General features: G+C 42.6%; 1 protein-coding gene across 2 annotated transcripts in view; it reads right to left on the reverse strand.

Annotated features, from left to right (window-relative positions):
* Window positions 1–26986, reverse strand: part of ANTXR1 (ANTXR cell adhesion molecule 1) — a 266350-nt gene that overhangs the window by 43634 nt on the left and 195730 nt on the right. For both annotated transcript variants that reach the window (XM_068274807.1, XM_068274808.1), the window contains exon 17: window positions 2073–2153. In XM_068274807.1, the coding sequence (XP_068130908.1) occupies window positions 2073–2153 (81 nt within the window). The remainder of the gene's footprint in view (window positions 1–2072; window positions 2154–26986) is intronic.

The following is a 26986-nucleotide window of genomic DNA, read 5'->3' on the forward strand; positions in this document are numbered from 1 at the left end:
ATCAGTTTGCATTGGCCTTAATGGAAATCTGATGGCAAAAAAATGCCATCAGATCGAATTTCAACAGATTTCAAACTGAAATCTATTGGAATTCTATCCTGGTAAAAAATGTTCTAAAAACGCATCAGATAGATCATCAGATGCATTTCTTATCTGTCTGCTGCCAATCTGACGAGTGTATGGGCACCTTTACTTTTCATTTACACTCTCATCAGGACTCTGCATAAGAAGGGAGGTAGGCACTAGGGGAGGGGAGTGAGCTGTCTTTCCATCATCAGGCGCCTGTAGGCATGTGCCTGCAGCAGTGCCTTATGGTAAATTCAGCCCGGTGCATAGCGGGATCCGTTGAAAAGGGCTCCTGAGCTGCCTGTATGAAAAGGGCTCCTCCATAGACATTAATGTTATTTCTGCAAATATGGGCTACAAGGTGGTGAAAAGGGCTCCGGAGTTTTGATATAGACTACAAGCAGGCGCCCTTTTGTAGCCCATATTTTTCTCGGCTACAAGGTTTTCGGCTACAGTAGGGCACCCCTTTGTAGCCCATATTTTTATTTGGCTACAGTAGGGCACCCCTTTGTAGCCCATATTTTTTTATTCGGCTACAAAAAGGGCACCCCTTTGTAGCCCATATATTTATTCGGCTACAAGGTTTTTGGCTACAGTAGGGTGCCCCTTTGTAGCCCATATTTTTTATTCAGCTACAAGGTTTTAGGCTACAAGGTTTTTAATTCAGCTACAAAAGGGCACCCTTTTATAGCCGAGAATTTTGATTGAAGGGTGCAGGGGAGGTTAGGATTAGGCATCACAAGAGGGGGGGGGGGTGTCTTAGGGTTAGGTACCACCTGGGGGGTCTTAGATTTAGGCACCACCTGGGGGGTCTTAGGGTTAGGCACCACCAGGGGAGTCTTAGGGTTAGGCACCAACTGGGGAGTCTTAGGGTTGGGCACCACCTGGGGGGGGGGTCGTCTTAGGGTTAGGCACCACCTGGGGGGGTCTTAGGGTTAGGCACCACCTGGGGGGTCTTAGGGTTAGGCACCACTTGGGGGGTCTTAGGGTTAGGCACCACCTTGGGAGGGTCTTAAGGTTGGGCACCACCTGGGGGGGGGGGGGTCTTAGGGTTAGGCACCACCTGGGGGGGGGTCTTAGGGTTAGGCACCACCTGGGGGGACTTAGGGTTAGGAACCACCTAGGGAGACTTAGGGTTAGGCACCAAATGGGGGGTCTTAGGGTTAGGCACTACCTAGGAGGTTAGGGTTAGGCACCATCAGGGGAGAATTCTGTGTGAGAGTAGGGAGCAGTTAGGTCATAATAATCACTTTACTTAGCTATATCTAGAGCCCTTTTATAGCCCAACAAATTTTGTCTATAACAGCATCCTTTTAAATAAACTAAAACTAGCTTTTTTGGCTACACCAGGTGCCCTTTGTATCTGAATTTGGCATATATGGGTTACACCAGGCGCCCTTTGTAGCCAAAGTTGGCATATATGGGCTACACCATGTGCCCTTTGTAGCCAAAGTTGGCATATGGGCTACACCAGGCTCCCTTTGTAGCCGAAGTTGGCATATATGGGCTACACCATGTGTCCTTTGTAGCCGAAGTTGGCATATGGGCTACACCAGGCGCCATTTTTGTAGCCGAATTTGGAATATATGGGCTACACCAGGAGCACTTTTTTCCAGAAGCCCTTTTCAAATAGACACCATATAGTATATCAGAGTCTCTAAAAGTGAGTCTGGGTATTCCCATAAGGGGTTATATTCACTAGGTAAATAGCGCACATAAGGTTTACCAGGCTATATGCAACGTACGGAACACATACTACGCAAGTAGGGCAACTGGTGTAATGTACACTATACAAACAATGTATATATTGCAGGCATAACAAGCATTACCGTATTTCAGCCAGTTATGTACATTATAGAAGCAAAGTATATGCAAATAGGTAGTACTGCATACTGTGTATACATTTGTCTCATCATGTTATAGGTCACTTTTCTCTGACTGCATCCACAGCAGGAGGGCAGGTAAATGAAAATATTGCCACATTTTAGCTGTGTTACGACTATTACCTTATCTCCAGGCTGAGGCCTCATGATGGACACCCGGCTGTATCCTTTCTGCAGAAGTACCCACAAGGCATCCAGTTTTCCCTGAAATAGTTAAAAAACAACCTCATTATACCGTGCAATAAGATAAAAAGGGACATATTCTTGATGTCAGCAAATATAATCACTGGACATAATCACTTCAAGAAACTGGGGTTAATTCACAAAACTTATCTCTAGAATTATTTCCCCTTAGTCATACCTTCCAACTTTTAGAGATAAGAAAGAGAGACATGTAAGCCACGCCCCTGCCACACCCCTAGTCACGCCCTTGCCACACCTCTAGTCACGATACCATAAAGATTTCCTAAGAAAAATATGTTGTTTTTATAATTGAAACCACACTGGTCCTTTCAATCCTGGTTCATTCTCTTTCATATTAACATATTTATAACAAGAAATATAGCAATTTAACCACGTGAGAACCGCAGTGTTAAACCCCCCTAAAGACCAGGCCTTTTTACTGTTAATTGGCCACTGCAGCTTTAAGGCCAAGCTGCAGGGCCGCACAACACAGCACACAAGTGATTCTCCCCCCCCCCCCCCTTTTCTCCCCACCAACAGAGCTCTCTGTTGGTGGGGTCTGATTGCCCTCTGTGTTTATTTTTTTAAATAAATATTTATGTTAGTGTTTTTTCTTTTTTTTTTTTTGCTATACCTCATTTTTGTTTATATTTGTAAACCCTTCCTTTCCCCCCAGCCAGCCAATCCTGCGATCGGCTGTCACAGGCTTCTGCCTATGAGAGCCAATCGCTCTCTTGTCCCCCAAGGGGACAGCCGTGTTACACGACTGTGCTCAGTACAGCGCTGCTGCTGATCGCAGCACTGTACTAACAGAAAAGACTGCGGTTTCGCTGTTTAACAGTCTTCCGAGCGGCGATCACGGCTCGGAAACTGAAGAGGGGGCGGAGCTCCGCCCCCTGAGCAGGAGATGCGCGTGCAGCATGCGCAAGACCTCATGCAAATCAGAGCCCCAGGACTTGACGCCAACTGGTGTTAGGCGGTCCTGGGGCTGCCGCCGCGTTCACGCCCATTGGCATGGGGCGGTCTTTAGGTGGTTAAAGGATGGGAACACATTTTAGAGTCAATTAAAACCATTCTTTCAGCAGCAAAATACATATATTTACACAGACCTGTACATCAGTCTCGAAAGAGGGACAAATGAGTAAGAAATACAGAATGGAGACACTGAGAGCCCAAAATAGTGTAGTATGTACTGGTAAGTGGTTATGAAAGGTAAGTATGTATTTATACTCACAAACATGGGTTACCATCCAGGTAACCACTGTATCAGCAGGTGAGGAGATTAGTACTGTCCCCACTCAGGATTAAGAAGTAGCTCTCTGTAGATAGGGAAAAGGGGCAACACCCCTACACCAAGCGTGGACTCAGGAACTGTATAAGCAGACAGAGGCGTCAAAAGGATAAAATATTCTAAAACCTTTAAAATGAGAGGCGGCAGAGGTGGACTTACCTCCTCCAAGCATACACACACGAGTATTGTGTATATTCAAAAGCAACAACAATTTATTTACATACTCCAGAAAAAGCAAGTGCAATGCGTTTCACAGGCATATCCCGCTTCATCAGGCAATAGAGATGGAGCATAAAACTGTGGGACAGAGAAAAATAGCTCAGTAAGACATAAGTATATAATCAAATAAAAAGTCATCTTTTGTACAACAGATGACAAAAGATGTTGTACAAAAGATGACTTTTTATCTGATTATATACTTTGTTAAACTCTATATGACTTACTGAGCTAGCTTTCTCTATCCCACAGTTTTATGCTCCATCTCTATTGCCTGAAGAAGCAGGATATGCCCTCGAAACGCGTTGCACTTGCACTTTCTGGAGTATGTAAATAAATGGTTTTTACTTTTGAGTATACACAATACTCGTGTGTGTCTGCTTGGAGGAGGTAAGTCCACCTCTGCCTCCTCTCATTTTAAACGTTTTAGAATATTTTATCCTTTTGGCACCTCTGTCTGCTTATACAGTAAATGAGTAAGAAAGAGGGACAGGGGGATTGGCTTCCCAAAGAGGGATTGTCCGTCCAAAAGATGAGACAGTTGGGAGCTACGCCTTTTTTTTTTCACCTATCCACCCTGCACCCCCCTCTAGTGTCTTCTCTCCATCGCCAGGGGTGCACGTGCCCTTCGACCCCTTCTCATGTACATGACATCAGTACATGAGAATGATAAGATGGGGTCACGGGGTACAGGCACCCCTGGAAGCAATGGAGGGAAGCCGCTAAAGGAGGGTAGTGGCGGATAGGTAAGCTCCTTTCACACTCACCCTGGGATGGGGGGTAAGGATTGAAGTTCAGGGTTACATGAGGGAGACCAGTCGGGGGGCTGTCGACTGTCTGAATATTGAATGCCATCTCCACCATGCACTCGACCAAGCTCTTTTGAGCGATATCTTTCTAGAATACCAGGCCGATCGATGCAGCTGGAAATCGTTCAAAACGATTTATGGGGTGGCCATGTTGCGGATATAGATGCCACAAATGTATGGGCACCTTTAGTCTTATGTCAAGTAATGGAGTTACATGTTACTTCTGGATTCTCAATAGGGAAAAAAATAAAAAAATGATTAAGAAGAACATGACTTCATTACTCAGCATAAACCTGAGAACTTGTCCTAGCTGTGGTCGTGTGCCAGGTAACTGAGCTCACTGGATTCCTCTCTACACTAAATATATGTTTTGGAAAAGCTTCTGAGGTTAGTATCATTAAGAGAAAAAAAAGGTTAGCAGAATAAAATATGATCTCAGGTGGATAAAAAAAAAGCTGAGGTTGTGAGTATTAGACATCTGACATCATTGTGTTAATATTGGACATTGGCAAAAAGCCAACCAAAAGCTAAAGTCTAATCTAGCTATTCTTTATTTCCTGTGCAAAGTGGGGAAAGTCAGATTATCTGTCTGGACTCTGTCCTCTCATACTCTCTGCTCTACCATTGGATGCATGTTTACTCACTTCTTTTAGCATTACTGGAAATGGCTAAGGCCCCCCCCCCCCCCCGGAAATCACTGTGGCCCCCCTGAGTGCCCCACAGCTCAGTAACATACTGTTATCTGTTTCCAGGCTCCAGCACCATATAGTGAACGGGATAGGGTCTGTAAAAAATTCTCCATGTCAGCCTGAGTCTAAGCAAGGAGTTTTTAATCAGGATGGTACCATTTATTGGCTAACTTAGAGATGCCTGAGTCTATGTAGGCATTAAGTAAACCAGGGGTCCTATCTATTTGCCATAAAAACCCTCACAATTCTTGAAAGATCCCTTGTGATTAAGGTATCTGGATGACACTTATATTTGAAAAAAATCTCTCTACATCCTTCTGATTGTATGTTCTAACATTGTCAGTCTGCAGTTATATAGTCTGAAGAAGGCTCACAAGCTGAAATCACTTTTTTTATTTTACAATGGCCAATAAACTTGAGCTTGTATTTTACAGACAGAAAGTTTTTAATTGGGGGTAGTGTTTGGTGTGGCGGGGGTATTAGGCAAAAAATATCTCGAAATACACGCATCAATTTTGATCACCCAAATAGGCCGCACCAGCCAGCCATAGTGCCCCCTTTGTGTCCCCCCAAAAAATTGAAGCTGGAGCCGCCACTGGCTATGGTTGTGTTTGATTCAAAGGCTGCTCAGCTGAAAGAGAGAAATGTCACACACCAAAATTTGTGCTTTTTGTTTGTTTAAACATCAAGAACAAAGGCCACAAGCAATTTTACAGTGTCACTTTGTAACTACCCCATGGAGCCATATGAATTCATGCCATGCACAGAGGAGGATCAAATCAATCCAAAATGGTCTGTATGCATGTAGGATTAGTTTGGCTCTGTACAACAAGCAGACACATCATTGCATTCCAAAGGTTTTGGAGGTGTGTTTAGCTATCAGGAACAAGGGATGATTTGCATATTCAGCACTAATGCATTGTGGGACATCTCAAAGCTCACTCCAACCTAAATAATCTGTTTTAAGAAGGCAAACTTCTGTTTTGAATAGCATTTTAGTAAAGAGGCTTTTTGGTCCTTTCTAGCCCCTTACACACTCCTACAGTGTTTTCTGTAAGTCTGTCTGAATTGCCCCCTCTTGCCACATATCGGGCGCCTCCGGGTGCTGAAATTTACCTTCATAACCGCATATCACGGCTTTGCAGAAGAGGGGGGTTTAGCTTTAGGAGGGGGATTTATGGTTAGGTGCCACCAGGGGGGTTAGGTTTAGACACCACCAGGGGGAGTTTTAGAGTTAGGCACCAGCAGGGGGGGTCTTAGGATTAGCAACACTGTGGGGGGTGGGGGTTAGGGTTAGGCACCACCAGGGGGAGGTGGATCTTAAGGTTAGGCACCACCTTAGGGTTAGGCACCACCAGATAAAGGTTCTGTGTGAGAGTAGGGTTAGGTTTAGCCATGGTAAAATATCAGTAAATATTACTAATATTTTACTATTAAAACCCAGAAGTAGAATATCGCTAACTTTTTTTTTTATAGAGAATTTTTATTTTATTTTTCAATAAAAACATTAAGCACAACAACACATTACACATTAATGCTGTCTAGTGTCCTCACACATCTTACATTTGAGCTTATCAGAGAAGAATTACAACAGAGCAACAGTTGTCAATATACACTTTTGACATAGGAAATTAGCAACAGTGCCTCTATCTCAAAATTAACGGAAACAGATATTCTTAAGGCATATGTATGTCTTGCACCATGACGTCGATATCTAAATTGGGAATCAAGGTGTCTGTGGATTCAACCCATTTATACCATACTTAGAATATCGCTAACTTTAGCGATATTTACTAGCGGCAATACCCTGCGCCCTTTCTTCCAGTCGCCTTTTTTCATGTCTGCATCAACACTGTTAAACGATGCTTAATTATTACATTTGGTATGTTTTTTAATGGATTGCTATATGTATTCAGTAGCTCACATTTTATTTTTGCAGGAGTTCATGTATCGGCCTAAAGTCTAAATTTCCAGCAAAGCATTACAAAAAATGAAAATAAGTTTACTTAATTATAGTTTATTGCTTGAATGCAAATGCCATTCAAATACATCTATTAATTATTTTCTTTTTTTTATTGAATATATCTTTTACTGTGAAAGCAACAGGAGCTTAGGTGTTATATAGGAAAAAAAATCATTCATGGGAGTATATAAAGTTCCATCCACTCAGTTTAGAAAAAAATCCTTTGAAATATTTACAATTTTTTGTTTCTTTAACTTTTCCATGATGTTGGTAAATTCCTAGATAGAAAACAGGTGTGAAGGCCTGTGACTAATGTGATCATAGGAACAACTGATGGTTACGGATTAGGCTAACAATCTTGACCACTGAGCACTCAGTGAGTCACCTAATAAGCAGTCTACCTCTGCAGATAGTAAGGGGAGGCCCACATCCTGTCTACACCCATACACACGCTCAACAGCGGCCTTTTATTTAGCACAATTATTCAACTTTTGTTGTGAAACAAGTTGAACAACCCCCCAAAAAAGTTGCTAGCTATTGTTCACACAACTGATAAGACTGATAAGACGTCAATCCAACAGTTTGATTCACGTCTTATCAGTCTTATCAGTAGCGTGAACAATAGAAAGCAACTTTTTTGGTTGTTCAACTTGTTTCACAACAAAAGTTGTTTGATAATTGTGCAGCATAAAAGACCACTGTTGAGCGTGTGTGGGTTTAAGATTAGTGAGTACCCATCATCTAGACAGAGGCCCCAACAGTGACTGAAACCAGGGGGCAGGACGGATACATAAGGCTCAAGATGTAGACAACTGTAACTCAAATGAATATATTTTATTATGGTTACAACTTTATTTTTTTTAAATTAATAACTTATTTGGTAGGCATTGACATTTAGCACGGCACTTCATAGAGTATGTCACGTCACTACCTATCTCTCACAAGGGATTGCAATCTTATGTTTCTACCCTAGCCTTCACCCATAAATATGTCTTTGGGTTGTGGGTGGGAACCTATGAGCCTGGAAGAAACCCAACAAACATGAGAAGAACATACAAAGGTATACTATCAAGTGAATATGATATATGAAACAGGACATGAACAGAACCTCTCTCTAGTAAAGGTAACCACTTCCTTATTAATGTCTGCTGGAGCTGAGTCAGAACATCTGATCTGCTTACTAGTTCCGGGCCAGTGATTAGGTTTCCTGTAAAGATGCAGTAAACAGACTGAAGTTTGGCTGAAAGATGTGTCAGCACTGTACTGACTCACTATGGAAATATGGCATGTTGTGATCTTAAAACTACAGCAGTAAACTAGGCCACGCAATTACATAAAATACTTAAGTGGCTCATTTTCTAATTATCTGATTTTTTTAGAAAAAGCAAATAAAATAAAATTTTAAAAAGTTTCCATTTCCTCTAAAGTTTCCTGCCCTGCTCCTGCCTGTGGACACCTGAGTTACAGGTTAATTTTATAGTGTTGTTCAAATTTGGGACATCATGGTTCAGTACTATTTCCACACCGAACAGCAGGACGCGGTGCGTTTCATTTATTTCCAATACTTCCTCTTTCCAGCTTGGAAGGAGAAAGTATCGGAGCTAAATACGTTAATTGAAAAGCACCTCGTACCTATAAAAATGGCGCAGGACAAAATAGCACCGGAGGCTGATGGTAGTAGACTATCGGTAAAATTACCAATATTCTACTACTTAATTCCGAAAGATTACCGATATTTTACTATGACCTAAGCTAACTCTACTCTAGCATTATATATTACCTGCTCCCAGGGATCGCATCTCCTCCACTTCCTGATTAGTTTGCAAGTGGTAATTGGCTGGCTGCAGGACACAAGCTAACCAGGAAGTGGAGGAGACACAATCGCCGGGAGCAGGTAATGTATAATTACTGCCTACTCTCACATTGAACCCTCCCTCTACCTATGCCTAACCCTAAGAGTGCCTCACCCGTAACCAATCCCCCCGGTGCCTAACCCTTAACCAATCTCCCCCCCCCCCCCCCCCGCCGGTGCCTAACCCTTAACCAATCCTCCCCTGGCACCTAACTCTTAACCAACCACCCCCTGGTGCCTAACCCTTAAGCAATCCTCCCCTAGTGCCTAACCCTTAGCTAACCCCCCTCTGGTGCCTCCCTTAACTACCCCCTGCCTAAACATAACTAGCCCCGTGCCTAATCTTTGCACCCCCAGCCTAAACTTAACCCCCTAAACTACCCCACTGGTGGCAATAATAAAATACCACGACTAGCCGCAGTGAACAGTAATTATGGCAATCGATAAATAATGGGCGATAGCTATTTATCGGGCACCGTAATTACTGTTCATCCCAATTTATCAAGCTCCACAATTACTGTGCATTGTAGTTAATCGCTGCTTTTACTACCGCGGCCTGTGGCGGCACCATTTTTAGCGGCGCTCGTCCTTCGCCATTTTTACCTGATTCGGGTGTTTAGGCTTTGAATCATGCTGTCCCGAATTCAAATGACAACACTATAATTTGTATGTGCTTTAATAAGTGCGCATTGTGTAATGCCCCCATTGTAGCGCAGGCTTTACACACCATGTTTAGTATGATTTTAAGCAAAATCTCCTCCGAGAACATGCCAGTGCATAGATGGGAAATAGAGTACTGGTTAAAAGCACTGCCTTTGACATGGGAGACCAACGTTCGAATCCTGGCTAGGGTCAGTACCTATTCAGTAAGGAGTTCAAGGCAACACTCACTAACACTGCGGAGTGGCCTCCTGAGCGCGTCCCAGTGGCTGCAGCTCTTGAGCGCTTTGAGTCCGACAGGAGAAAAGCGCTATATAAATGTTTGGATTATTAAAAAATGGAAGACCATTATGAGTTATGCTGCAGGTTGTTCCTGGAGATGTCCCTTTTTACAGGCAGTAGAAGCTAAAAGCTAGGTAATAAAAGGTATCACAAGGTAACCTATGTATTCAGCCACAGTTACTGATACACTTACTTACACTTTCAGCCGCACTTTGGAATCACCGGCAGTCCAAAGCACTAGGCTAACGAAAGCAGATGGATGTGAACCCAGAGGAGTGATTGTGATTACCTCAAACTGCAATCGGCGTTCCTGCAGCATTATACAAAAGTGATTTCCCAGCTATTTTATTACCCACAATTAAATAACCCCAATGTAATCGCAATTGCTGTACAAAGAACTGTCATTTACATTAACAAACAATTTTAAATCCCACTGGAAGAGGTAAAAAAAGCTACACAAAGTGCTAGTGCAATTGCTCTTTTCAGTGTGTTTAAACTACCGTAATATAAAATAGAATGAAATGTGTGCTGAAAATTAAGAAGTCGGAGAGGTTAGTTAGTTTAGATTAGGGTACAATTAATTTTTGGGATAGTTGCTAATTAACTGCATAAATATTTATTATGTTTTGAAAACTACTTAATTATTTGCTAGACTTACCAGCTATAGATAAACAAATATCAGCTGCAATACTTATTTTCTCACTCTATTCAGTAAGGTAGAAATGCATTTGGTTTTTCAACTCCATTATTTTTGAAGTTCCTCCTACTTAAGCAGTCCCATAAATTCCTGTGGGAGTGGGGCTCTCTGCCTCCTCACAGTAGCCCCAGGTCACAATGATGTAATTGAAAGAAGTTTTTGTTTAAATAAATTACAGCTGTATAAGGGATTGCGAGGAGAAATCTTGCAGCTCGCAATCATTCACAGCTACATCACTGACCAATAAGAAATGGTAGAACTCTTTGAATCTGCACAAACCTGGGGTCATCTTGAACCAAGCAAACAGATTTTTTTCTATCACCCAAGTACAATCCCATTGGCAGAAAGGTTGTAATGCTATATAACAAGCAAATAAAAACAGGATGTGGTGACTTGCATACCATGTAAACACTATACTTTACTGAAAATAGTACAAAGATAATCAATTGGATTTTAGCTGCGTATTGGTTTGGCATCTCCTCTATTGTATCTATTGTATTTTTTTTCTTATTATGAGCCAAATGCTTTCAGTGGGTGACAGGTCTGGATATCAAGCATATTAGATTAACACCTGGATTCTTTTAAATCAAATCTGAAGTAAAAAATTAACTTCAGGTTTCTTACATACTAATGTTGAGGACAAGTCGACAGGAAAGTGCAAAGGTGATCGGCAATACCTGCTCTGAGGGCGAAATTGACCTTGGGGGCGGTCCCTTGGGATGGATGAAAGGCTCACCTCGTTCTCTGATGCTCTGTGTGCTCAGGGGAACAGACATTGAAGCTGGAGTCCGCAATGCAATGCAGTTGAAGAATTTTAAAAGGCAGTGGCACAAGTGCAAATACATGCAAGCATTAAGACTGCACAAGGAGTAAATATGTGCTCTCAGTCAGAGTGAGGTAGATGGCAGTGGGTGCTGGGCACTGATCGTTAGCCTAATGGCTGGTTCTCACCCGTAAAGCCTCAGAAGAAGCACAGTCATGGAAAATGGCTATTAGGCTACAGATCTGTGTTCAGTACCTACTGCTATCCAACTCACTGTGACATATTTACTGCTTGGCCACTCTTAATGCTTGCATGTATTTGCACTTGTGCCACTGCCTATTACAACGCATCAATTTCACTGTAGTGCCAGTCTCCTGCTTCTCCTTTCTGCTATACTTATGTTGAGGAAAGCTCTGGATACCATAGATGCCTTCCTGCCCCTGATCCCCCCCCCCTCCCCCATCTATCCTGTAATTTTATTCCAGACCACAGGACAGTTTCCACTTTCACCCACTCCCATTGTTAGTGGGCCCAGGCCCAGAGAATGTGGCAGTGTTTCTGGATCATGTCTGTATACGGTTCCTTCCTTTGCAAGACTGCAAAGAAAAACTTGATGCCTTTGTGCTCACCTAAAGTGTAGCTAAACTTTTAATTCAATAAGCTTTTCTCTTTCGTTTTTATTGTAGGATATATTTACTCATCTTATCTACAAAAAACATTTTTAGCCTCTAACGTGAACAGGTACTAAAAGTAGGCACACAACGTTAAAGATAACCTAAAGTAAAAAAAAAAAAAATGAGATGAACTCACCGGAGGCCGCAATAGCAGCATAGGGGGCGATATACAGGCTGGGAACGCGAACAATCACTCGCGTTCCCATGCCTGTCGGCCGGTGACGGCGAAACCGGAAGTCGTCGCCGCCGGGTCCAGAAGCATCGGACCGGAGCTGCGAGGGCACCGATCGTCTGCAGGGGGCTGAGGGAAGCCCCAGGTGAGTTCATCTCATTTTATTTTTTGCCTTTAGGTTCACTTTAAATCAGACCTATTTAATTTGGAAAAATGTATTTAATTGAAAAGTTTGGATTTTGGAAAAACACCTTCTGTGAGAAAAGTTAGGATAAAAGTTTATTAAATTAGGAGTTTTAATTATTCATATCTTGGAGCTTCAACTGTAGAATATATAGGTAAATAATGTATAAATGTGTTAAAGTACTAGTTAAAAATTGTTATATTAGCTATATAAGTTGGCCTTTGTTTTGAAATGGACTCTATTGTGAAATGACAGCACTGTGAGCATTGTATTCAGTTCGGTTTTTCAATAAAAATATAAGAAAAATTTATTTGTAAGTCCTTTATCCACAATTCTGCACATCATTCATTATCTAATAAAAAACATATGTAGAGTATTCATGAAAACTGTCTTAAAAATGAAAGTTTGTCCTAAAAAATGGATTAACTGCTGGGTAATGAAAGCTGTAAGAGTGATTGTATACTTAATTACTACATGCCAAAAACGCAAAATCTGGACACACAGAATTCAGTTACCCCAACTCAGAACAGGTTCATCTTTCGGGATCTAGTATTGCTTTTCAGCTGCAAAACGGAGTTCCTCCAAGCTTGCAGTCTGTGCTATGGTTTCTAAATGAAAAGCAGAACCTACTCTTACAATGATTAGTAAGTTGTGCTGCTATATTTTATTATGTCTGTTGGTTTTTTAAGCATTTGTAAAAAGGAAGTTAATATTTCTACAGACATTCATGAATTTATACGATAAAAAGACCAATACATATTGTTCAGCCGATCGGTCAGTTGTGAGCCGAATAATGACTTATCCTGCTGCCCCTAACTGCCTGGCGGCGTGAAATACTATTCCCCACCAAGTCGTAGCAACTCGGTGGGAAAGGAATTCAGGGTCCGGCTATTGTAAGCACCTGAATAACATTTAAAATCTCGCTGCGCAGCTATAGACGTAATAACATTACATCTATGACGCTGCTCAGGTCAAGTCTAGGGTGGCAGTGAATGAGCGCCGAAATGACCTGATTCATTAAGAGATCCCACTTTTTGTAATAGGTTGCATTAAAAAGCAAAGTCACCTATAACAAGTGTGGCCATCATAACTCCCTCACCCATACCAAATGTGACCACCATAACTCCCTCACCCACAACAAGTGTGGCCTCCATAACTCCCTTACCCATAAGAGGTTTGGTCACCATAACTCCCTCACCCATAACAAGTCTAGGCACTATGACTCACTCATCCATGACAAGTATGGCTACCATAACTCCCTCACCTATAACTAGTGTGGCCACCATAACCCCCTCGCCCATAGCAAATGTGACCACCATAACTCCCTCACCCATAGTAAGTGTGGCCATCATAACTAACTCCCTCACCCATATTAAGTGCGACCACCATAACTCCCTCACTCATAACAAGTGTGGCCACCATAACTCCATCACCCATAGCAAGTGTGGCCACCATAACTCCCTCACCCATATCAAGTGTGGCCGCCATAATTTCCTCACTTCCTCACCCATACAAGTGTGGCCACCGTAACTCTCTCACCCATAACAAGTGTGCCCACTAAAACTCTCTCACCCGTAACAAGTGTGGCCACCATAACTCCCTCACCCATACAAGTGTGGTCACCATAACTCCCTCACCCATAGAATGTGTGGCCACCATCACTCCGCCACCCATAACAAGTGTGGCCACCATGACTCCCACACCTATAACAAGTGTGGCCACCATAACTCCCACACCTATAACAAGTTTGGCCACCATAACTGCAACACCTACGTAAAACAAGTGTGACCACCATAACTCCCGCCCCCATAACAAGTGTGGCCACCATAATTCTCTCACCAACAACAAGTGTGACCATCATAACTCTCTCACCTATAACAAGTGTGGCCACCATAACTCCCTCACCCATAACAAGTCTGGACACGATGACTTCCTCATCCCTAACAAGTGTGGCAACCATAACTCCTTCACCCATAGCAAATTTTACCACCATAACTCCCTCACCCATAGTAAGTGTGGCCAACATAGCTCCCTTACCCAGGACAAATTTTTCCACCATAATCCCCTCACCCATAGCAAATGTGACCACCATAACACCTTTACCCATAACAAGTGTGGCCACCATAACTCCCTCCCAGATTCCGTAATGCATTAAATGTGCTATTTAGTTTGCAGCTTGGCTATTTCAAAAACATATAAATCGACTCTTCTAACAAATGAAGATGCCTTCTAGTCTGCAAAGACTGACTGCCAAGGTAAACATTTTCCATCATCATAGATCACTGCTGTCAAAAGGAGAGCTTCCTGTTTCTAAAATGATTTGGGACGTTCTATAACTTCCTCTTGGCTCAGCAGTTAGGAATAGCCGTAACATCTTGCGCTCATGTGTCCAAAAAGCAAAAACATATTTGAGGTTCACATGATCAAAAGTCAGCTGCCAAACTACATGGAGGAGGAGCTGAGCTCCATGTCAACAATAAGGAGGAACATGTGGTTCACATTAAGCGCCACCATGCTGGAGGTCTGAGCCATCCTCACAGTGGGCATGTGTCAGAACTGCTTCCCACAGTCATCGAACAGATCTTACAAGCCACGCAAATAACAGAGTCTTGCTTGTAACGCTTGCAAGAAAAAGTGACTTATGCTATAGTAATATACAGGATGCATTCTGTTTAGACCCCAGTTAAAGTTGGATTGGGAATTAAACAGGAAAAATGAGTAATAATGAGTAATTTATACTTTTTCTTAAAAAGATATCAGCAGCAAAATATCCTAAAAAGTGTGCAGACTTTGGCTATCATTCATAAAAGTATGTACAGTAAAAAAATCTGGGCGCGAAAATACCGCATTCAGTATTTTAGACTTCTGTGTGCTAATTCATAAAAATGTTTACAGTTGCGATAGAAGTTCGGTATTTTCCTGAACTAAGGCTGGCGGTAACATGAGAAGCTGTCTGAGTTGATACATTTTCTCCTGCAGAGACAGCGTTACAATAAAAGAAGCATCTCCAACTTCCCTTTAGATGTGCATTTTTTTTTTTAAAACTGCCTCTGTTTGCCCTTAATCGTCGCTGACTCTGCTTATTAGTCTTTCTAAACAATCTATTTAATTGCCACAGCTTAGAAGAACTTCAAGAAATGTTACACATGCATGCTTTTTGATGTAAAAAAAACATATGAAAACAGGTACCCAAGAGGTTAAAAAACACAGCGTGGAGTATTCTGGAAAGCCTTTTTGTTCTGCTCTCACCACTGCTGCCGCCTGGGAGGTCTGTCTCCATTAACTTTGCTGTTATCCGCATCCTTATCTCCTCTTCAAAGCAAGCGGTATTCTCCATCCCAATACTGCCTGCTCTATTCTTTATGAATTGACATTTAGTGACATGAGTTGAGATAATTACCGCACAAGGCGGTAATTTACCTCACTGCTCTGTAATTTGAGCTTTTCATGTGGTAACAGCTTTTATGAATTGACATTTTGCTAAGTGCTCGGTAAAGTCAGCTGTTTTCAGCATTACCGCATGCAGTAATGCTTTATGAATGATAGCCTTTGTCTAACTCTATAATCAGCCTAATAAATAATTCAGACTAAAGTTACGTATGTATTCATTTGACTGTGTCATTGATCGGACCACGATTGTCTTGCGATTGACAATCAACATTGTGCGTGATGTCGGCCAAAGAACGTCATCCCCAATCACTTAATGTTGCACACAGGTCGAATGTGGGGCTGTTCTCAGCGTCTCTGTGCTACCACGGAAAACACCATTTTGTCCCTATTTTATGCTTGCATGATGAATTGGGCAAAATATTGTATAGTGTATGGCCAGATTTACTCTTGGGAATTAGGATAGGCAATTGGAGAGACACAATGATTGATGGGCAGATCCAAAGATTGTTTATACATAAGGGAGAGGGGTCATGCACGGACTGAGAGAGAATCAGCAAGACAGGAAGTGCGAATATCTGAGGAAAGGGACATCTCAAAGACAAAATAAAGGCTATTATATAATACTGGCTCAGAGAAGAAGATAAACAGATTCCAGGTATACTTGATGGTTACAGCCGTTAAGACAGCATGGAGGCAAGACTTAAGCTTAGCTCAAATATCTTAGTATTTCATTTAAAAAGAGCTGCACATAAAACAGAAGTACACTTATGACATAAAATTCACTTTGTTTAGCCAAAAAACAATTTCTGAAAAACTGCATCCATGGCTGTTTTTATACACAGTCCTCTGTCTCATTCTGGGATGTACAAAAGCACATAGAAGTAGTGAAGTAGTGATGGTCATGTCCAGGAGAACTTACGGAGAAGCATGTTATTTGTTTGATCAGCTGATAGTTTTTCAAAGTCTGATTTGCTGTGATCACATCCTGCTTTAGCACATGACCATGGCTAGCAAATCAGAGACATATCTATCACCTGACCAAAGTGATCACCAGTGGCTTAACTAGAGGGGCACCATGTGTCTGTCAGTCCACCACTTGTGCCTCTCGAAGCTCGCCTCAACCACACTACCTCTACTTCACACTGTCAGACGCAGTCCTCTGTATAGTCTGGCATTTATGATCACCTTTTTCCCCTGTAACACATCTCAAACTGCAACTATGTATTGATCTGAGACAAGCCTAAAGGTGGCCACACACCATACAATTTTTTAAATATCTGTTCAATTTAAGAATTGCAATCAATTTTTTTGACTGATTGTAACATTTCAAAAATATGACCAATGTACCACACACCTATGTTCAATTTTTTCCCCAATCATCATAAAAATGATTGGATACTCTGACAAAATTTCTAGGCTGTGTATATTAATAAATTGGCAATCTACCACACACCATACAATCTTTAGAAAGATTGAAGAAAAATATGTGGCATTCCGGATCAATAAAAATCGAAGAAAACGGGAAATCCGATCGGATTTTTCAGTCGAATAAAAAAAAAGCTTTCGATTTTTTTGGGAGATCCGATCGTTTTTATCGAATTACCGTAAAATCGGATCATTTTATTGTATCGTGTGGGGCCACCTTAAAGGATACATCTGACAAATAATAATAATAATAAAAAAACACCAAAAGTTTAACTCACCTGGGGTTTCTTTCAGCTCCTAGAAATCACTAAGTCCCACTCTCAGACCCGCTATCTCCTCCCCCTCAGCTCTCTCCTCCCCCTCCGCTTTCCCCTCTGTAGGATTGTGACCTGCGACCAGTATCTTCTACTTATGTGTGCCACGCACCTCTCGTGATCCCGCTCAGAGAGAACTGAACTGTGCTTCTGGCGTTGTGAGCGCGACCATGAGAAGCGTGCGGCATGCCCGCGCATGCGTAGAAGATCCTGACCCGGCCACAGGTTGCGATCTTACGGAGGGGAGAGCGGAACTGCGACGTGGGACCTAACAACTTCTAGGGGCTGGAAGAAGCTCCAGGTGAATTAAACTTTTTTTAGTATTATTTGCACAATGTATCCTTTAACCACTTGCCGACCGCCTCCACGCCCAGCGGCAGCCCCAGGAGCGTCTAACGCCGATCGGTGTAAAGTCCTTGGGGCGTGGTTTGCGGGAGATTGCGCGCGCCAATGCTCTGATGCTGGAGCTACGCTCCGCCTTCAGTCTCCCAGCGGCTGTACTGGGGACACCTTTGGAGGCACCATAGTGATCTGCTGTCATAGGCTGAAGCCTATGACAGGCGATCGCACTGAATGGCTGGCGGGGGAGTAGAAAATAAAATTAAAACAAATAAATAAACACATTAATTTAAAAATAAAGAACATAAATATTTATAAAAAAACAAACAAAAAAACACTGGGGGAGCGGTCAGACCCCACCAACAGAGAGCTCTGTTGGTGGGGAGAGAAAAGAGGGGGAGGGGGTGGAATCACTTGTGTGTTGAGTTGTGCGGCCCTGCAGCAAGGCCTTATAGCTGCAGTGGCCCATTTATAGAAAAATGGCCTGGTCTTTAGGGGGGTTTAACACTGCAGTCCTCAAGTGGTGAAGCACTTTTGGGTCCTATGGCAGAAAATCACTTTACAAATGTTTAGTTTAGTTTACTCCAAAGAAGCTGAGTAAAAAGTAGACATAAAACAGGAAATTAAACTGGATTTATATGTGTCGTGGGAAATGTCACTGTTGTGCCTCATGGTCCTACAACAGATATACTACAGACCATACTCATTCAATTATGTATATTAACTGAATAATATCTATGTTAATACCTACAAAAGGAAAAAAAATTCTCTTAAACTAATAATTCCCTTTAAAATTCCTCATACAATTGTTTAGTATGAAGTCTAAACAGCACATGGTGTAGACAGGAAATGTCTGTGGATTTTGTCTTTAGTGTCTCTTTTCAGAAGTGCATAGAAAAATGTTGAGGTTGACTAGAAGCTGAAACATAACATTTGGGGCCTCTGGTTTAATATATAATGGAGAGATGGGTTCACCACTAATAACAATAACCACTAGATGTCACCCTAACTAATTAAATCAAAAGAATCACTTATCGACTAATGACAAAACCTGTTGCAGTAAACTACTTTTCTACTCAGTTTTGTACCCAGAATCGACTAACAAAGGAGTCATACACGGAATATAGACTCCTGTTTCCTAAACATCTCCAAAAATTGCGCAATGATTTTCATGACAAATGTTACGAAATTGTCTTTTAATCAAACTGTTTTTCTGTGTGCTAGCATTCTTTCAAGGAAAAAAAACGGCTGCAACGTCTCTAGAAAACATTAGTGTTTGTGTCCTACTTAAGAAGACAGATATTAGTATGAAGCAATGTATGAACAAGCAGGGGACTGACGGATGCTAAAAGTGTGTTACATGCTAGTAAAATGTATTACTAATATGTTAAACCAGTAGCATACAGATGAGAGCTTTCAGTATCTGGGATAATAAGTGTGTGCATGAGATACTGCTACTGTGTCTGCTATAATGGCTGCACTCTAATCACCGTGCATGGCAGATATATTGGCTTTCATTAATTTCATTAATGCAAGAAAAAGATCCTAAATACCTAGATTTTTATTGTTTATTTCACAATCATGTAACCCATGCTTTGGTCTCCTGCAGCCCCTCCCCCAAAGGATAGCTGTGCAAGTGGTGTGGCCCAAGATGCTGTCCCCCACCCATGCAGTGCCTTATGGGAGAGAAGAATGGCACCAGCAATGCTCTTGAGGTGGATATGAGTACAAGTCATGTGACCATAAAGTCAAAACTCTGGTATTTAACATCTTTTTCAAGAATATAGAATTATGCATTCTAAGAGAGAATTAATTGAAATGGCAGCTCTTCAGTTGAAGTCTGGAAGCTGAGCTTTAAAGTAAAGCTACGGTACTATAATTACCCTTTATTCTAATAGATTAGCCACATCAAAAGAAATTCGGAGAAAAAAACTCCTGTTTTTTTTTATTTATTTTTTTAAGAAAGCCAAAAGGGGTTAGTAGACTTGCTTTCACTCTGTGTCCATGCCCAGTGAGAACTCCAGGCTAGATGCAGTACTCTGATTGTTAGCTGTAGCTGAAGATTAAAAGCTGCAGCAAACACAGCAGAGAGCTTCTGTGTGCAAGCTTCACTAATTGTAAACACAAGACTGCTTATTTTCCTCACTGAAGAGCAGATATGGTAACTGAGATGCTAATAATTCAACAATAACAAAACATTTGTTAAGCGCATTCCAGCTAGCATGCCAAGTGAATGCAGATATGCAGCTTGGAATTAGGTCAAAACTGACAGAACGTGCTTATGATTGGCCAAATCCTAAGTATATAATTTGAATTAAAGAGAGTCTGAAGCTATAAAAAATACCTCTTTTTATTGGGCAGTTCTATTAAGCATTAAGATCATAGCTGATACGCCGTATTCCCTCAGCAGAACAAAGTATTTATACCCCCTGAAATCCCCGAGGCAAAATTCTGTTATCCTTCCGGGTAGAGGCAGAGCTTTGCGCAGTAGCTCTGCCTCTCCTCGAGTCAATCTCCCCCGATCTCCGCCTCTCCCCACCCAGTGGTGTAGCAATAGGGGGTGCACAGGTAGCAACTGCATCGGGGCCCTTGGGCTTGAGGGGCCCGCCCCTCAAACACAGTATTAGCTCTTTATTGGTCCTGTGCTGATAATATTCACTTCTATAGTTGATTTGAATAGTAGTAATCATTAACACACAAGTTTCCCATCCCTTCTTGCACCTCTGACACTGTGGCTGTCCTTGATTGATTTCAGGATTGTATCAATTGTCATGCTTGGGGGCCCCAATGCTAAACTTGCACTGGGGCCCACGGCTTCTTAGCTACGCCACTGTCTCCACCCCTCTCAGTCTTCTTTCACTGAAAGGGACGGGGAGAGGTAGAGATCAGCGGAGATTGACTGGACTAAAGGCAGAGCTACAGCGCAAAGCTCTACCTGCCCCAAGCAGCAAAATCCATGACCTGGAAAGTCGTGGAATTTTGCCCCAGGATTTTGGTGGTATAAATACCTTGTTCTGCCGCGGGGATGCGGAATATCAGCTATGATCTTAATGCGTAATAGAACTGGCCAATAAAAAGAGCTATTTTACTCTTTAAAATGACATGTAAACTGGAATTATTATAATCTAATTCCAAGGTTCTCAACGTGTGGTACGCGTACCCCAGGGGGTACTTCTGATGGTTCCAGGGGGTACTCGGGCTTGATATACTTAACCAAGAATAACAAATTTTAAATTTTAGAAAATGTTAAATCATATTTAAACACCACCAAATTAGTATTTTAGTTAATTAAAAGCAATAGTAAATGCTTGGAAATGATTTTGAACCAATTATCATGTACTACGATTAAATATATATTTGTCAAGGGGTACTTATAATGGTTGCTATGCGAGGGGGTACTTGGTGAGTACAGGGTTTTAAAAGGGGTACATACCAATAAAATGTTGAGAAACACTGATCTAATTGACCATACTGAAGAGCTTTATTCAGTGAAGTAGATACAACATACCCATGCAATGGCAGCTCCCATCACGGCTGCAATCTGGAGGGGGGTGGGAGACTTGCAATGTGGTCATAAATAACATACCTGCGACCTGGATCCTGGCCCAACTGGATCCTTAATGCAGTGCCCAGAGCTGATCAGGCCAGCACTTCACAAAATAACTCAGTGCTCCTTGCAAAGTGGACTTTTACCAGAAGAACTATAGAAAGCAATCATAAAACCCCTCTTGAAGAAACCATCACTAGATCCTGATTCTGTGACCAACTACAGACCTGTGGCGAACCTACCATTCCTATCAAAAGTTATCGAGAAAGCAGTCGCCAACTAGCTAGAAGCCAGGCTTACAGATAACAACATTTTTGATACTTTTCAGTCAGGATTCAGGAAAAGGCACAGCACTGAAACGGCATTAGTCCGAGTAATGAATGATCTACTTACTGCAAGGGACAAGGGTGATTGCTCAATTCTGATTCTTCTTGACTTGTCTGTAGGATTTGATACTGTGGATCATGAAATACTAATCCAGCGACTGAAGAATTACTGCGGCCTAAAGGGTACTGTTATCAGCTGGTTTCAGACCTTCCTATCTGGCAGGACACAGCAAGTATGTCTGGGCACACACTACTCTAATCCAGTGCCACTTGCCTATGGAGTTCCACAGGGTTCTGTGCTATCACCATTACTCTTTGCAGTCTACATGCTCCCACTGGGCAAAATAATTTAGAACTATGTTAGAACTATGGCCTAGGATACCATTGTTATGCAGATGACACACAAATGTATCTGTCCTTCAAGCCTGGCACCCAAGACCCATCAGCATCCATAAATGCGTGTCTAGTGGATTTACAAAATTGAATGAACACCAGCTGGTTGAGGCTGAACTCTTACAAAACAGAGGTGTTGGTGGTAGGTGGTCCACACATGATGGATAAAGTTAAAAACGCTCACCACCTCAAACTAGCAATTGGGGGAGATACCGTACAGTATAAAGACTGTGCAAAACCTTGATGTGATCCAGGATGGAAATCTAAAACTCAGACAGCAGGTATTAGCCGTCGTTAAGTCTTCCTTCTTTCATCTAAGAAATATAGCGAGAATAAAACACCTTATCCCAGCTGAAGGCCTACCTGCCCTGCTTCATGCATTTGTATCCTCCCGCCTAGACTACTGCAACGCCCGGTTCATCAGATCTACAGATAAGGTTCTGCACCCCCTACAACTAGTACAGAATGCTGCAGCCAGACTCCTAGCCAATGCCCCCCGCAGCTCACACATCACCCCAGTACTGCAAACTCTTCACTGGTTGCCAGTAAAATGGATAATCCATTTTAAGATCTGCCTGCTGACATTCAAGGCTCTAAACCACATGGGACCCAAATACATAGCGGATCTATTGGAACTGTATGTCTCTCCACGCACCCTCCGCTCTGCCAACAAGATGAATCTAGTTATTTCCAGGACACACTGGTGTCCGGGCCTTTTCCTATGCAGCCCCTACTCTATGGAACTCACTTCCACAATCAGTACGAGAGGCTCCTTCTCTGGACAGCTTTAAAAAAAAGGCTAAAAACTCACCTCTTTTCCCAAGCCTTTGAGACTGCATAATGCAGGGTCACAGCGCTTTGAGTCCCCAGGGAGAAAAGCGCTATAAAAATATTGTTATTGTTATTGTTAAAATTGCTTTGGGCAAAGGCTGGTAGGATGACTCTATGGTCAATAAAAGGGGTGGGCTAAATTAATTGTTATGCCAGACTGCAATTCCATTTTAATGAAGAATGCCATGAACTTTATTTTTAATATTGAACTTTTTAAAAATGTTTGCCTTTCTAGCCCAAACTGATTTGCTCAGTGTTTAATTGGCAGCTCTAGCCATATCATAGACAGCTCTGGAGACACTGCAATGGTTAGATTATGACAGGGAAGAATAATTCATCATTGATGACAAGACTGGGACAGTTACAACAAGGCCATTCAATGTAATGGGCAGAAATTATTACAGTGTAGAAAAGAGGTAGCGATAAACTTTTCCATGCAGAGTTGCACAGCAAGCTCCTTCAGTCACTGCCTCTTGGCCTGACATTCCATATAGAAATGCTTTCCCATGTGTGCCCTGTGGCTGTCACGTGACCTGCAATGCCATTTCCAGAGCTACAGAGAATGAATGTAAAAACATCTCCAAACTCAGTGCTGGCCTGTGAGTCAGTGAATCAAGATGTGGTGATTTTTCAGCATGTTCACCCTCCTGTCTGGATCCATCTGAAAATGGCGCCTGCGAATAATGGCGCACGGTGTTGCCGCTAATCCGTTTGTTGCTTATCGCTATTTAATGTTAAAGCCTTATCGTTATTTAGCGTTAACACACAGAACCCTCTCTGTACCTATCCCTATCCCCTAGACCCCGCTGGTGGTGCTTAACCCTAACTACCCCCCTGGTGGTGCCTAACCCTAACCACCCCCCTGGTGGTGCCTAACCCTAAGACCCCCCTAGTGGTGCCTAACCCTAACCACCCCCCTGGAGGTGCTTAACCCTAAGCACCCCCCTGTTGGTGCCTAACCCTAAGACCTCCCTGGTAGTGCCTAACCCTAAATTTCCCCTGGTGGTGCCTAACCCTAACCTTGACAGTGTTACATTAAATCCATTCACCGTTTTGCAGTTAAATAACTTCTGCAGTTTGGCTTATGTAGGTTAGCTATTGATAAATAACCTTACTGTGCGCAATAACGTCTGCTGTTTGGCATATGAACTGCGCTATTATTAAATACTGTTACTGTGTGCAGTTTTTCTTCTTTTTTCCCTGTGCGCCATTATTATGCAGTACTAAGCGTATCTTTTTAATGCGGCACCATTTTTATGCATAGGCGCTGTGCACCATTATTCACTGATCTGCTCCTGTCTGCAGTGAAGGTACTACTTGTCTATGTGGGTGTGTAAGCACTGAAAATGCAGCCAAAGAAGAAGAGGAATGCAATGCAATAACTCCGCCCACAATTGGAGTACAGCAGTCCCTCTGTGATAAAACTTATCTACACACAACATATAAGTGCAGCGATATACAAAAATGTGAGGAGAGGCCTATATGGGAGAAAAGCTCTTTACAAATGGTTTTGTATTGTACTGTATTGCAAATAACATAGAGTTCCATCACAATACAAATACAGTATATGTCTGTCCAAAAGGTGCTGTATGCGTACATATAGAACAGAAAATCGCCCCTTTGTTGTTTCTGATGATGATTTGCATATTCAGCAGTGATGCATTTTGGAAGACATCATATGCTCACTCCAACCCGAATAATCACTAACACCTTCTGTTTTAAGAAGGCAAACCTCTGTTTTGTATAGCATTTTAGTAAGGGGGCTTTTTGATCTCTTTCAGCCCCTTACACAATCCTAGTTCACCAGTTCCTAGTTCCTGGTTCACCATGACCTTGCTGGGCAATCTGTAAATCAGATAGCTCACTCACCAACTGATCCGGCCCCAGATTTAAGCCATGTGATAAAATGGGGCCACAACAAAAATATAATTCCCAATAGCACATCTACTATTTGTTGCAGGGCCGTTTCTTGGGCAGTGCGGACAGGGCGACCGCCATGGGGATGCAGACTGGCAAGTAGAAGAAGGGGGGAGCGCAGGCAGAAGGACATAACAGCAAGGGAGCTGGTGACGCATAGTGCAGCCAAATGGAAGAAGATTACCAGTACAATCACCTTCCTTGACTCCTCCTAGGCTGCCTGCATCAGACATCAAGTCATCATCACTTCACCACCACGTGATGACACCTGCTGACCTGCAGCAGTACTGCAGGCTGTCAGTGCGCAGTGCCCATGGAGGAGTCGGCTTTCCGGGCTCTCTTCGCCTGTGTGTCTTCCTGGTCCCTGCTTCCTCCTGGATGAGCAGCTTGGTCGCTAGTGAGTAGGCAGATCTACTTGTGGCCTGTGGCTGTGTGACTGTCCCTAAAAAGTAAGGATTCACGAGTCCACTGGGGAGTGGGGCACAATTTTTACACCCTCGCCCTGGGTACAATTTAGCCTAGAAACTGCCCTGATTGGCTGAACCTCAAAAGACAGTGATGTCCTATTTCATATAAGGAGAGTCACAGGATGTATTGAAAAATGATATGCCCTTCAAAAAGCAATCATCACTACTAACCCCTCCAAAAATGAAGTGCTGCTCTAACATATAAAGTGCAATGTTAAGTGCCGTGACTAGTAACGAGTGCTCTAGTTTGGTCACCTCCTCCAAGGTCCCTTTTCACACTTACTACAATGGCCATAAAAGTCATCAGAAAATGTTACACCTCCTGCAATGTGATGTGATGTGCAGTAAGAGCTTTAGCCAACGCAGAAGTTGCAGTGGGTTATTGCGCACCGAAAGCAATGGAAGTCAATGGTAACGTGCAAAGTTTGAATTTTTGTTGTGCTTGCGGTGCAGTGCACGTGCGCAGATGCACATTTTCAGCTGACAAGCTTCCTATCCAGCAGTATAGATGTGATTAAAGGGTGAAACTTTTTAAAGGCAAATTGTCTCCAATTTTCTCATCAACGCACACTGCAGCATATACTAACGTGTGTGGCTGCCATTTTGCCACATGCAAATCGCATCGCAACAAGTGTAAAAGGCCCCTTACTCTGACATCCAGAACTTCTCATGACTTTCATCTCCTTGTTGAGACTTTCTTCAAAGACTATCCAGACTCCTCGCTGCTCCCCTCAGTTCCCTTCATTGCTTCCTTGTAGCCACTGCTCCCTCATCACCCCTGCTTCACCACCACAAAACTACCCGAAGAACTCCAGAGCCTGACAGCTAAAACCACTACAATCGCTGCAAAATCCGGCGCATTCTCCCTTGCATCCGATAGTCGTGAGTTCGGCCATACTACGGCTTTGCTCTGGTTAGTAACCACTGCAAACTCTGGCACCAGATTCTCTGCTGCAGCCACTAGCTGGAGTTTGCCTATAGCCAAACTCCTGCGTACAAATGACCTTGTCGGCACCACCATAGACACAAATTACACTGTGCCCAAATTATCATCCACACAGTGCGCCCATTTTAACTGTTATCAAGGCTCACTGCCTGATCTGCTAGTCCTTAATCTGCTCACATTTTGTCTCCACCCAGTACCCTCTAGAGGAGGAGGAGGACACTGCCCTTGCCAGCTTACCTTCTAGACTCTTGAACAGCCTTTCTCAACCTTTCTACCCTGGAGGAACCCTGCAAATAACTTTGGGATCTCAAGGAACCCCTGCAAACAATTTTTTGATCTCGAGGAACCCCTGCATTTATTTTGCAGGAGGCATAGTCTTTAAAAGTATGTGTGGCTTTTATTTCACTATCCCCTATTACACTGCCACTCCTTATACTGTCTCCCGACCCCCCAATTTAGTGTTTCTTGTTGAAGTACCCCCTATTATAATGTGCTCTATTATACTTCCCCCACGATGGGGGAAAATTCCAAGGAACCCCTGCAGAGTACTCAAGGAATTATGGGGTTCCAGGGAACCCTGGTTGAGAAAGCCTGCTGTAGAAGATAAGCTGGCAAGGGCAGTGTCCTCCTCCTCCTAGTGTTTCTCATTTCTATCAAATGCACCAGTTTTGGTTTGGTGATGTCATGCCACCTGTGAGATGTTTATG

This window comes from Hyperolius riggenbachi, chromosome 3 (genome assembly GCF_040937935.1).
Source record: "Hyperolius riggenbachi isolate aHypRig1 chromosome 3, aHypRig1.pri, whole genome shotgun sequence".
NCBI classification, from domain to species: domain Eukaryota; kingdom Metazoa; phylum Chordata; class Amphibia; order Anura; family Hyperoliidae; genus Hyperolius; species Hyperolius riggenbachi.